The 14,155-nt window shown below is 39.2% G+C and overlaps 1 protein-coding gene across 2 annotated transcripts; it reads right to left on the bottom strand.

Annotated features, from left to right (window-relative positions):
- Positions 1-1,481: 1,481 nt before the first annotated feature.
- On the bottom strand, positions 1,482-11,528 carry LOC138757293 (granzyme K-like). 2 transcript variants are annotated; one of them, XM_069924352.1, is made up of 5 exons: positions 11,448-11,528; positions 8,481-8,637; positions 5,360-5,513; positions 3,753-4,028; positions 1,482-1,786 (listed from the first exon to the last, which is right to left on the bottom strand). In XM_069924352.1, exons 1-5 carry the CDS (start codon positions 11,506-11,508, stop codon positions 1,622-1,624), a joined length of 813 nt encoding a protein of 270 aa, XP_069780453.1. In that variant the 5' UTR covers positions 11,509-11,528; the 3' UTR covers positions 1,482-1,621. The 2 variants fall into 2 exon arrangements, with proteins under 2 accessions (XP_069780453.1, XP_069780454.1); XM_069924353.1 differs by lacking the exon at positions 11,448-11,528 and adding an exon at positions 10,972-11,056.
- Positions 11,529-14,155: the final 2,627 nt, after the last annotated feature.

The raw sequence follows: 14,155 nt of genomic DNA, 5'->3' as shown, positions 1-14,155 counted from the left end.
GTTACGTTACATTTTGTGAAGAGGGAATTTGATGTTGCTTTTGTTGGTTTGGAAGGCAGAAAAATGCTATTGATAGTGATAAAGTGTTTGCATTTAAACAGAAAGAAATACAGCAATGTATTATGTTCGTTGATATTCATACAAGATATACACTTAGATTGAAGGGTTAAGACACATAAAGATATAAAGTTTATTTCCGGTGAAAGGAGGGATGTCATGATAATGCATATACATGCGATGTATGCAGATAGAGGTTGAGCTATCAACCTGATGGAAGGTCAGAGGGCATGCGCACGAGGTATGCAAGTGCAGAATTGTGGAATAATGGAAGAAGAGAAATAAATACACGCTGATGTTCAACGGGTAAATCATGTGTTGATGGTGCTATCAATTTCACATTTCGGGCCACAAATGTGACAGGTTCGTTGTCGGGTTGCTGCACTCTCTGAACCCCTTGCGTTGCAGAAGCTTACCCCCCCCCCCCAGGAAACCGCTTCCCCAGCAAACAAGGGCTTTTTGTTGCTTATAGCGATATATTTAAAAGTTTAAAAACAGTCGGCAGACGCCGGAAGACGCAGCTGGAAGAGTGCAACAGGGACGTTCAGGTGGCTGCAGAGAAGACACCTTTCTGCCACTTGAATGTGTTGGCTGATGGAGAGCCACGTCCGAGTGAACTCTGGCTCCTGTGGACTGTGGCCGTAGTCACGGCTTGTTTATGGAGCACCTTGTAGCAGATTAAGTGCAACTAACAAGCCTTCCTCATTCTCTATAAACCGACACCAAATTGTGGCCAGCGCAGGACTACAGGGCTGGAGCGGCTGGTGTGGGACGTCAGGGGCCCAAAGTCCCGCGCCGGCTGCCCCAGCCCCGTAGTCCCATGCCGGCTGCTCCAGCCACTTGATGCCATGCCAGGGGACTGTTAGGCAGTGGGGAGGTTAGGTGTAGCCAGCAGGGAGGGTGGCTGTCAGAAGCTTACCAGCTGACTGTCAACAATCCGCCCGCTGCTAGGCACCTCAAAGCTGCTAGCAGCTTTACCTTGCAGCTTTCAGGTGCCTAGGGAGAGTGCTCCAAGCCAGAGAACATACCTCCCCGAGGAGGTTTAGGTAAGTGCTCCTCAGAGACGGGTTCTCCACCTTCAGGTGGCCTCCTGACAGCTGCATTTGGGTATTTTAGGTGGCTTTACATTTGGATATTCTGGCCACCTGAAAGCACTTTGTTGGTGAATTAATTTAACTTTGGTGAATTTACCTGGAACCGTCCACAACAAGGATATATGTCTCATGCAGGGTCTCTGTCACAGTCGATGTCAACCAGTGTCCAGCGGATGAAATTACAGCAACTCAGGTATTTAGTGTGTATGGCCACTTTGGAAGGTAAGTGTATAAATTGTTGGCGGGAAAGTATCGCAGGATAAAAATCATAATTGTTTCACAACCCACGTCATTTACTTCAAAGAACAAAGAATTTTCCCAGACAGGGAATTTCACAGTATATTTTTTTATTTGAATTTTGAAGTGAGATGTTTTACAATGCACTAAAGATATAAATGGAAGCATGTTCCCCAGACCAATTAATTGAGCATCTTTCTAAGTAAAGCAGAATGAATTACGATGCTGATTGCTCAGTACCGCTCTTTGGTGAGGACAGCACCAATTGATTTTTTAATCCAAGCCAGATATTTGTTTGATAGGAAAGTGTAAATCCCGGGTTTTATAATTTTATTATTGCCATAGGACACGATCCCTGTGTATTTTTTCTTGCATATCAAAGGACCACCTGAATCGCCCTGTGGGGGAAATATCAAAGATAACCATAATTAAATGGAGTAAGCTACAATGACACACTGCCATCATTTAATCTGCCACTGCTTCACAGAACTGTATTTATTTCCTCAGAAGGTGATAAACTTGTTCTTGGAGCAGTTGTGGATAATTGGAGTAATAATTGGGTGTTTAAAATATTCTTCCTCTTTCTATCCAGGGAAAATCATAAGGCATGAGTAAATAAATACATTTATGCAAAATACGAATGCTGAAAATAGAAGTCACAACTGTGGTAAGCTCATGGACAATTGGTATTTCTGGTGAGCAATTGGGACCTGAGGAACAGGCGCCTGAGTTTCCTCAAAGTTCCAGGTTTTGGCTGTTCATCTTAGGTTATATTGGCACTGTGAGTGGTGCGATCAAACAGCTCACAGGACCCATCCTGTTCCTCATTTTCAAATTGATGCTTCTCATAACTACCCGCTGAGTCCTCCAAAAATGTGTCACCTCATCCCTTCCCACTGCTTGGCATCTCATTTCTCAATATGTCACCCAGAATGTACAACTCTCCCCATCCTACATTATCAAGTTTCTTCTCACCTGCAAATTTAACAATGCTGCTTTCCATAGATCAGCCCAGTTCCTTTATACATTTTGAAGTGTGTAAAGGAATCAAACATGGCCCAATGGATCATCCCTCACACAACCTCCCAGTCTCAAATTTGGTATCCACTGCCTTTTGTTTCCCTTCACTGATCCATTTGGATATCTAAGCCTTCCTTTTCCAATAACTGTTTTGGCTTTAACTTTATCCATTGAATAATTGAATCCCAGAAACATGCAGAATCGAAACAACTCGCCTGAGCCAAACAGTTGGGATTCTTCATACTAGCCCCTTCCACCAGGCTTTGGCACTGAGTCCTCTATGCCTGTTTAATTCAAGTGCTCATCAAGACTCTTAGTTGTTGTCAATGAGCCAGCTTGTCATGGAGTTATATGGCATGGAAACAGGTTCTTTGGCCCAACTTGTCCAAGTTGACCAAGGTATCTTCCTGAGTTAGTCCCATATGTTTGATCCATATCCCTCAAAATCTTTCTTATTCACATATCAGCCCAAATGCCTTTTGAACATTGCACTACTCCACACCTCTACCACTTCCTCTGGCAGTACATTCCATGCACTCACCACCTGCTGTGTGAAAATCCTGTTTCTTGGGTGCCCTTTAAATCTTTCCTTTCTCACTTTAAATCAATGCCTCTAGTTTTAGACTTGACTACACTGGGGAAAAGACTATGACTGACCTTATTTAGGGCTCTTATGATTTTATTAAACCTCTGTAAGGTCACCTCTTAGTATCTTCACTTCAGGGAAATCAGTCTCAGCCAGGTGAAAAAGTCCCTCTGAATCTCTTCCCCCCCGCCCCCCACCCACCCTTTACACTAACTCTGTTGTGCCCTTTAGCTTTACCTATATACTCATCATCATTTTATACACCTGAATCATGTCCCTCTGAACCACGCACCACCTCCTCAGGGTGTACAGACATAACTTGACCAGCCTTTTCTCATTTCTGAACTGAAACATCCCAGAAAATTGCCACTAGCCTCTCTCCTTTGATATAAGTTTTAACATGTAACACTTAATTAAAAGCCTTCCAAATGTATTTCAGTTTTCTTTTAAATCCTTTGTGCTCCAGTGCTGTTTATTGGGGCAAACCAATGACATTCCACAGCTGACCTTGCAAAAGAGATTATGACCTGGGATCTGCCACAATATCACAACCATCCAGCTCCACATGAGCAGAATTTTACAATTAATTGTAATTATTTAAAAAATTGATTCCTTGCAGTTAGTCTCTGTGATTCTGGATGAAGGCCAGAACAAGGAAGTTTGGAACATTTCAATCTATTGAAGAGACTGAACTACTGGGGCTTTTACATACAATCTAAGAGTGTTACACTCATTTTATTGACACACAGAACACTCACCCTACTTGCATCTTTTTTCCCCTTGGGGTCACCTGCACAGATCATATCCTTGGTTACTTCTAATGTAGGCTTGGAACACTGTGAGAATTCGCATAATTTGCGATCCATTACTTCTAATATCACCTCTTGAAGGGTGTCAGAGGCATTTTCTGATTTTGCATTTGTTATACCCCATCCAGCCACTGTGCAACGAGTTCTAGGTTTCTCATCCTTGACTTTTCCTTGAGGTAATTTTAGTAGATTGACATATTTGTTGATCTTGGCGCTCTTGTTAAGCTGTTGCATTAATAATAAGGATCAAACATCCATTTTTATTCAAATCCTGCATTAATAGCATTTATTCCCACATCCCTTCACCCACCCCTCCTTCAGCATTCTATTTATCACTCATATTAAACAATGGGCAATTAACTTACTGATCCGAATGGCTTTGGGATGTGGGACTTGGTCAAAGAAAGAATGTGCAAAATCCATATAGGCAGGATCAAAGTCAATTCTTGCTTTATCTAAAGCATAAACCTTCCAATGGAGTACATATCTACAGGTAATGCACTTACACTTTTATACCTGTGTGTCTGCTTTTGCATGAAATGTTATAAGCAACTGCTGATGCTCCTCAGGCATTGTACATGTATAGCTGTAGAATAAACTGTTTTGTAATTCTTTTCAGAAGACAAAAAAGATTGGAGTTAGGTAAAGGGGTCAATAAAATTCAATGTCCTGACATTAAAATTATAGAACTTATAGTTTGTCATGGCTTTTAAAGTGCATGATGGATGCAAGGCCTCATCTTAATAAACCTATTCATTTCTTTCTTTATCTGCCAAAAAACCTTGGTAAATGAAACTTGACTTTGGCATTTTCATGTTTAATATTTGAAATTTGAGTTGAAAAATATAAAGATATTGCTGGAACTTCAAAGGAAATAGTTGCCACAGGATATACAAAACAGGATTTATAAAAATGCCTGTTCCTTTAGGCTGCTGTTTGCTTGAATTCTAGATAATGGGGATTTTAATGTATAAGAATATGGTTTGAATGTCAAGGATACACACTTTTTTAGGGTGAATGGAAAAGAAATGATCAAGATGTTTTATTCCCTTTTAAAATGCATTTTGAGCTTATGAGGATGCAATAAAGATAGGAGGAAAAGTAAATATATTATAAAGTTGCTTCACCCCTGTGGAAGATCAGAATGTGTTTATAAAGAGTTTATCTTCAGGAACACGTATCTGATCACATTTTTCAATCAAAAATTTTATCTCCACTATTTAAAACAATGTCAATTTCCTCTGTGCTTGATGGGCAGAAGATTAAGAATATTCTAGGTCTCTCACTAGGTCTCTTATATAATTACTGAGAGCAAAAATGTTCAGAGAACATCTGACTGTTCTTTAATGATCCAAGTGGAAATTTTTCATGACCCTATAGGGTAGAATCATTTTTATTTGTGTTGTCCCTAGGACCAAACAACTTAGAAGATGATAATATTTTCCACAGATAAAAACTTTCCTCCAAGACAAGTTATTTTTACATAATATTATATATTGCTGTATGAACAATTTCATGATTTTAAGCATTGCATATAGAGGAGAAAATAATCATACTTTTAAGAGCATGATGTCATTAATCAGAGTTTTAGAGTTGAAATTTGGATGGGGAATCTGTTTTTCGATACCAAGTGATTGTTTACTCTTCTCTTCCTTTGTAAGAGAATGTGCCCCAAGAAGCACTCGAGCCGACTTTAGCTCTTCAATATTTCTATAAATCACAAAAAGAGATAATTATTCTTCATTTCATTCTAAAAATGACAATTATCAGACATTCATCAGGTCAGGAAAAGTCAAATGTCTTGTCATTATCAGGATAGCATTTAATAAACATGTAAATTCCTTAAGATCAGTTCTCAAAGGAGGGTTAGGACCCTGCATCCCAGCTGAAAGTTACTACCAAAATGCAATACAGCCAACTTTTAAATGGAGGTGTTATTTTCTGATACCCAAAATGTGACAATGTAAATATATATAATTTATAATATTACTTTCACCTTATCTAAGGAAATTAAACTGGTAGAAGAGGTGGTGGGAAAGTACTTTGAAAATAGTGATCATAGTTTCAAGGTAGTTAGTTTCAGTTATAGTAGTTATAGTTTAAGGTAGTTATAGTTTCAGTTATCTTCATAACCTCTTGAGGTTGTTCCTCAAGTAAAGGTCTAGAATTAGGGAAGACTAATTTCAGTAACTTAAGCAGAACTGTAAAACTATTGGAGGAACTGAGCAGGTTGAGTAGGTGGAAGGGAAGGATCCATCAGTGTATTGGGTCAAAACCATGGGGAAAAAAAAAAGACCAGAGCAGGTAGTTGCTGGCAAAGCAACAGCAGTCAAGTGGGATCTTTTAAAAGATATTTTACAGGAGTTAAGGGTCACGTGAAGGTTAAAATCTTGTGTTTTTTATTCTTATGTTAATTTTGTGTCTATCCCTTTAAGAAAAATTGTTGTTTGTAGTGTTACCATAGTTACTATGGCATCGTAAGTTGTAAGCGGACCGAGAGTTTTTATCTCATTCTTTGAGGAATCATGACAGAGATGTAAGCTCGAGATACTTTTCTTTGAATAAAAATATAGATGAGACTTTCCAAGTTCTAATATTTCCCAATCTCAAAACGCGTAATCTTATTTGATCTTTTTTTAAAATTTCTTTTATATCTGTTTAAAGTTGAATATCATTATGCTTTGTTTACTCATCATTATGAAAATCTCAATGTGAAGTTATGTAAATTGTTTATTCATTTTATCAACAAATTATGCTACTTACAGCTGTAACTACGAAGTTTTATTGATTGAATTAATAAGATGGTATTCGTCACTTATGTTTCTTTGAAAATGACACATTTTGAAATGAGGAAATACTAGAAGTTGGAAAATTTCATCTATAGTCAGCATGTTCTAATAAAGCTGAAATGCAAAGTTTGCAAAATTGGGGAATTTTGGATGATGAAGATAATTGAAAGTCTGATCAGGAGAAATAAAGAAAACATGGTAGAGGACAAGTTTTTCTCACTTTTTTTCCTATTTCATAGATAGGGGGAATGGCAGCCAGGGCAGGGGAATGCTCCTCTTGCAGGGTATGCATTGTTAGGGAAGCCAAAAGCATCCTTGATAACTTAATCTGTGAGAAGTGCATCCAACTGCAGCTCCTTATAAACCAAGTTAGGGAAATGGAGCTGGATGATCACCTCTTCAGCTTCCCGGATCATTTGGGAAGTTGAGGGGGTGATAGACAGGAGTTATAGGGAAGCTTTCACACCTTGGAGGCAGGAGAAAGGTAGGTGGGTGACAGTCAGGAGAGGGAAAGGGAACCGACAATCAGTGCAGGGAACCGCTTTGGCCATTCCCCTCAATAACAAGTATACCATTTTGGATACTGTTAGGGGGAAGGACCTACCAGGGTCAAGCCATGGAGGTCAAGATTCTGCCACAGCATCTAACCCTGTGGCTAAGAAGGGAAAGGGAGGTGGTGAGCTGTAGTGATGGGAGATTCCATAGTTAGGGGGATAAATAAGAAGTCCTGTGGAAGAGATCAAGTATTCCCGATGGTATGTTCCCTCCCTGGTACCTGGGTCTGAGATATCTCAGATCAAGTTCACACCATTCTCAGGAGGAAGAGTCCATGCCAGATGTCATGGTCCATGTGGGAACCAATGATGTGGTTAGGGATGGTGAGAAGGTCCAACAAGAAGAGTTCAGGGAGATAGGCATTTGGACCTCCAGGGCTATGGTCTCAGGATTGCAACCTGTGCCACATGCTAGTGAGATTAGAAATATGAGGATTATGTTGATTTATATGTGGCTAAAGAGAAGGTGCTGGTGGGAGGACTTCTGGATCACTGGGCTCTCTTCCAGGGATGGTGGGACTTGTTCCATTGGAATAGTTTGCATCTGAACTGGAGGGGCACTAATATCCTTGTGGGACCATTGATTTTCTAGTGCTCCTCTGAGAGGTTTAAATTAGATAGGGGAGTGGAGGAGGGAAAAGACAATGTGAAAACTGCTTGCAATGTTAGAAGTTAGCAGGTTGCATATAGAGGAAATCTCATGTGCATCTATTTCAGTGCAAGAAGTATTGTAGGAAAGGCATGCGAGCTTTGAGCGTATATTGGCATGTTGCATGTGGAATTATGACACTTTTTTAATGCACAATTTCACATCTTCCCTTTTTATAAGCTAATATTCAATTTAAATTTAAATTTAGACATACAGCAAGTTAACAGGCCTTTTCAGTGCACGAGCCCATGTTGCTAAAAGACACCCAATTTACCTGAACCCCCAATATTTTTTGTATGGTGGGAGGAAACTGCAGCTCCCAGAGAAAACCAGAGCACCCAAGGAAACCCTCGCAGACAAGAGGAGAAAGTACAAACTCCTTACAGACTGTGCAGGATTTGAACCCCGTTCTCGGTTGCTGGCGCTATAACAGCTACACTAACTGAGCCACTTTGCTTGGTTATTTGGCTACTGGGACAAAGAATGGTAGATACTTAGATTGCACTTGTTAAAATAAAGATCTTTTTCACAGAAATAAACTCCAATAATATAGCAATCTCTTTTACATGGATGGCATGAGAATACTGTTCCAAAGCAATAATGTCATGTGGGCCAGGAGCATTAACCAACAGTTTATATCTTAAATAATCAAAATAATATTTCATTTATACAAGACTTAGCTTACATTTTACAGTGTGCTGCAGTGAGGACCCAATTTTCTTTGATCAAAGCGCCTCCACAATGATGGATATACTTTTTTTTAAAATCTCTTTGGAATGATCCCATATAAGGCCTTGAGTGGGGTTTGACAGCATGGCCTCCAATAATTTCCTCTCCATTATCTGCAATATATAAATTTTAAAATTATTCCACGTGTATTTTTATTCATTACAATTAATTGTAATTACTATATTAAAAGGTTGTTGGTTATTTGCAGCTTTAACGATGCCAAGGCCAACATTTAAAGTGACAGATGAAAAATGACTACTGAGTTATTACAGATAGACACTTACACAGGTGAATCACATGATTTAGAATAATATATGTAATTGTGCAAACTACTCTCTAAGTAAACTATTCATAAATCATTAAATTAAGTTTGATACCCTTGATAAATTATTGATGAATTATTCATTATTCATAAATAAGCAATATGCAGTTTGTCCATTTCCTTTAGTGAGAAAGCAGACTAAAAATCACTACCTCTGGCACAATGCTTATTTTGATAAGCATTGCAGGAGTATGAAAACCAAAGTGTTTTTCTCCAAATCCCTTACATGGAATTATTTCTCTCTTTTTTTTCCTCAGCATCTGAATCCTAGAAATTATTACCCCTTGGAAGACACCTGCAAGGACCAGAAAGACAAATCTCCTTGCCTCCTTTATCTGCATGTCCTTAAACCATAATTGAGGGCACACAGAAGGAAAAGGCTTCTCGGAACATCATCATTTGCAATTTCCCTCCAAGAGACAAATTATCCTGACTTGTAGGTGCATAGAATATAGAACAGTGCAACATAGTACTGGTCCTTCAGCCCATGATGCTCCACCTGATAATAATATAGTCATACATATGCAAAGTAAATACGCATCGAGATTCTTACTTAGTGTGGCCGAACAGGCACTGGTAAGATAATCTATAATAGGTTACTAATGGAGTTAAATTAAAAGAGACTATATATATATAAAGATAGATAACAATATTCACAGCAAAAAGAAGTGACATGCAATTGAGAAAACAGATTTTTTGTGATGCCTGCGCAGTCTGTAATTAATGAATCAAGGGGAAGTTCCAGAGTCATCTTCTAATATTAGCTGTTGGAAAGAAACTGTTCTTGAACTTAAAGGTACTGGTTTCAAATTTTCTGTACCTTCTGCCTGAAGGTAACAGTGAACCTTCCCTCCCTCACATCCCATAACCCTCTATTTTTCTTATAACCTATCTAAGAGTCTTTCAAATGTTTCATCCTCCACCACCTCCACTAGCAATGCATCTCTTTGTAAAAATCTACCTCTGACATCTCTCCTAAACTTTCCTCCACTCACCTTAAAAGGATATCCTCTGGTATTAGACAACGTTGCCCTGGTAAAAAGGTGCTGGCTGTCCACCTTTGTGCTTCTCATAATCTTATATACTTCTATTAAGTTGACTTTTATTTTCTGTCACTCCAAAGTGAAAAGATCCAATTTACTCAATCTTTCTTCATAAGAAATTCCCCAATCCAAGCAGTGCCCTAGTAATATTCCTGCACACCCTCTCCGAAGTTTTCCCATCCCTCCAAAAATGAGGTGACCAGAACTGAACACAATAATAGCACTACAACATTACCTTGAAGCTCTTGAACTCAATCCCTCAATTAATGAAGGCCAGCATACATCTTCTTAACCACCCTATCAAATTATGTGGCAACCTTGCAGGATCTATGGATTTGGACGCCAATATCACTCCATGCTGCAAAGAACTCTGCTATTAGCTACGTACTTTGCCTTCAGGTTCAACCTTCCTAAGTGCATCACTTCACACTTACCCGGATGGAGCTCCATCTGCCACTTCTCCACCCATCCCTGCATCCCGTCTATATCCATTTGTAACCTACATCAAGCTTCTACCCTAAGTAAGAGTACTGTGGGAGAGATCACTGAAGTAAGGGTGGCCGTACGAAAAGAAAGTTCATGATCCCCTTCTTAAGTTCAATTAAGCATGGGCAGAAATATGGTCTGAAACACAGCAGCCCTCCCTACATCCTGAAAATACATACCCAAAGAATAAATCCTTTCAAACATCACCTTTTGTTTCTCACAGCTGGACGCAACCACAAGTGAGTTACATTCCAGGATGCCAATCAAACTCATGCTACACCTGTATTAACGGCTGCAAAAATGAGCTGTTAGTTTGGGCGGAAGCTATCTGCTGCTGAATCTTACCTCTCATTGTTTTCATTCATTTCTCTCCCTCTGAGCTCAAAATCAACAGCGAGAGAGTGTATGGAGCAGCCTATGGTTGCTTACCGAAATAACTGCTCTGCTCATGTAAATGGGGTCGAGGGAGAATGGTGATGATAGGAAGTTTTGGGAGGAAAGTGAGCTTGAGGGAAATACTCCTGTTCTAGGCACCGAAGGAAGCCCAATACAAACATTTTCCTGCCTGAGCCTTTCGTGTCTTGAAGTCCACTTACCACATGCTTAATCTAGTGAAGGACCTGTCTCTATCCCAGGCTCAAGCTTCAGACTGACATGCTGATGACATTCAGTGAAAAGTAGAATCAAAAAAGTAGTATCTGGGGCAGAAAATTCAATATTGGTTGTTCAGCACCCATGCCCAAAATTGAAAGCTCGTCCGTGAGAATTACATCTGTCAGCTGTCAATTTTGTCATTCATCCTCTCAAAAATAAAACTTTATAGTTTCTTATTAACAAATAAATGTACAAGAAAATTTTACACTACGTATATTTCTCTCATAAATTTATCTTGTTTAAAAAATGTTCTAAACAAATAATAATGCAAGGAAATACATATATTAGCATAAAAATAAATATTAATGCATCATTATTTGAAAATGGATGTAGTATTAATTAAATATTAAATAAAACAATTCTTTATATGTATATATATATATATTTATAAATCAACTATTCATTACTTTATACTTACAGGCTGGAGTTAGGAAAATAGCAATGAATGAAACCAACAGACTGTTCTGCAACAATTTCATTGTAGCTGCTCTTGGAATCGCTATAGAATTGTCAGGTGATTTATAGTCAACTCAAAAGGATGTGGTTTGTTAGTTTTGATGTCACCACTAGAAAGGTCACATTTTGTGAAGACTGAATGTTTCAGTAATCTATTATGGAAAACTACATGACAGGGTTAGAGTTAACCAGAGAAACCCACAACTATTAATCGTTTCACTGAGACTTGTTTAAAATTTTGGTTTCCATGAATGTTGAATGTTTCTTCGAAATACCCCAAGGAAATATAGGACTCTTTATTTGGATGCCCGATGCCAGAAGTGAGAATTTTGAGAAAATATTAACAGATTGCCACTTTAATTTACTTTCTAGTGTAAACGGACAAACATGAAAGAAGGTTACTATCACGAATGCACATAAATCATAAATTAGGCAATTCTTCTGTTTAATGTTGTCGCACTCTGCAGAAAAACGATATCCGAAAATTGTCTGAGAGCGAATGCCACAAATTCACAATCCAGTTTAGAATCGAAAAGTCCTGGTGAAACACAGCAGATCATGCAGCATCCATGGGAAATAAAAGGCTGTCGACATTTTAGTCCTGAGCCGATCATCAGGAGTGAAGGTGAGGTGAATGGGAAGGGGAGGAACACAGACAATCAGATAAGAGCCAATAGGTTGATGCAAATGGGAGAGTGGAAGAGAAAGAAGATAATAATAGATAAGGGATAGGGCAGAGGGTTCTGATATCTCTCTGATAGAAGAATAGAAGGAAGAGAGCTGGAGGAATGGAGACAAAGAGATGAGGGAAAGAGAAAGATTGGGGGAAGGGGGTTAACAGAAATTGGAGTTTGATATTGATACCATCTGGTTAAGACTGAATATAAGGTATTATTCCTCCAATTTGTGGGAAGCCTTGATTTGGCAGGTCATGAGGTATGGGCAGACATGTCAGTGTGGCAATGACATGTGGAATTGAAATGGTTGAGCACTGGAAGGTCTTTTCTCTTACAGCATACAGAGCGAAAGTGCGCAACAAAACGATCTCCCGGTCTGCATGGTATCAGGAGACATCAGGAGCACTGGATGCAATAAATGACCCCTCTAGATTCCTGATTGAAGCATTACTTCACTTGAAAGGACTGTTTGGGGCCCAAAATAGTGATGAGGGAGGAGGTGTAAATGCAAATGTAGTTCTTCTTGCGGTTACAGGAATAGAGATAGTGCTTAGTAAGCTGAATAGTCTACAAGTAGATAAGTCTCTGGGACTGGATGAGGTGAACCCATGGGTTCTGAAGTAGATGGCCTTGGAGTTTGTAGAGGCATTGCAATTGATTTTCCAGAAATTAATAGACTCAAACATGGTTCCCGAGGATTGGAAAATCGCAAATGTAATTCCTCTGTTTAAGAAAGGAGGGAGGCATAAAAAATGGAAATTGTAGGCCTATTAGTCTGACCTCCGTAGTTGGAAAGATATTGGAATTGATCCTCAAGGACAAGATTATGGAATACTTTGAGGTGAATGTATGATAGGTCCAAGCCAGAATGGTTTCATGAAGGGAAGATCCTGCCTGACCAATCTAATAACATTTTTTGAGGAAATCTCAAGAAGGGTGGATAAGGGAGAGGTTGTGGATGTAGTGTATTTGGATTTTCAAAAGACCTTCGATAAGGTGCCACATAAGAGGCTGCTTAATAAGATGAGAGCCCATGGATTCCCAGAAAAATAATAGATTGGGTGGAGCATTGGCTGATAGGCAGAAAGCAAACAGTGGGAATAAAGGGTTCCTATTCTGGTTCCTATTCGAAAGCTTGCAGAGAGACTTGGACAGCTTAGGAGAATGGACAAAGAAATGGCAGATGAGGTATAATGTTGAGAAATGTACTGTTGTGCATTTTGGTAGAGGAAATAAACAGACAGATTATTATTTGGATGGGGAGAAAATTCAAACCTCAGAAGTAGAAAGGGTCTTGGGGGTCCTCGTGCAGGATAACCTGAAAGTTGTCTGCCAGGTTGGGTCGGCAGTAAAGAAGGTGAATGCTATGTTGGCATTCATTTCAGAGGGGATTGTGTACAAGAATAAAGAGGTGTTGATGAGACTCTATGAGGCACTGGTGAGACCTCATTTGGAGTACTGTGAACAGTTTTGGGCCCCATATCTTAGAAAGGATATAGCAAGGTTGGAGAGGGTACATAGGGGGTTTACCAGAATGATTTCAGGAATGAGAATGATAACATATGAGGAACACTTAGCGGCTCTTGGACTCTATTCTTTAGAATATAGACGAATGAGAGGGGAATCTCATCGAAACATTTTCAATAATGAATGGATTGGACAGAGTGGATGTAAATAAGATGTTTCCCCTATTGGGTGATTCCAGGACAAGAGGGAACAGTCTTAGAATTAAAAAGAATTTACAACAGAGATGAGGAGAAACTTCTTTAGCCAGAGGGTCGTGGATTTGTGGAATTTGTTGCCACATGCAGCTGTGGAGGCAGGATCATTGGGGGAATTTAAAAGGAAAATTGATAGATATCTAATTAGTCAGGGTATCAAGGGATATGGAGACAAGGCCAGAACTTGAAACTAAATAAGAGAACAGTTTAGCTCAGGGAGGTTTCACGGAGCAGACTCAATGTGCCAAATGGCCTGCTTTTGTTTTTTATTC

The sequence above is a fragment of the Narcine bancroftii genome, chromosome 3 (genome assembly GCF_036971445.1).
Source record: "Narcine bancroftii isolate sNarBan1 chromosome 3, sNarBan1.hap1, whole genome shotgun sequence".
Classification (NCBI taxonomy): Eukaryota; Metazoa; Chordata; class Chondrichthyes; order Torpediniformes; family Narcinidae; genus Narcine; species Narcine bancroftii.
This window is presented reverse-complemented; position numbering and strand designations above follow the sequence as displayed.

Coding starts and splice junctions, on each gene's coding strand:
- LOC138757293 (XM_069924352.1), bottom strand. CDS start 11,508: ATGAAATTGTTGCAGAACAGTCTGTTGGTTTCATTCATTGCTATTTTC. Junction 5,514..8,480: donor ACTGCAGCACACTGTAAAAT/GTAAGCTAAGTC, acceptor TGTGATTTATAG/AAATATTGAAGAGCTAAAGT. Junction 4,029..5,359: donor ATGACATCATGCTCTTAAAA/GTATGATTATTT, acceptor TTAATGCAACAG/CTTAACAAGAGCGCCAAGAT.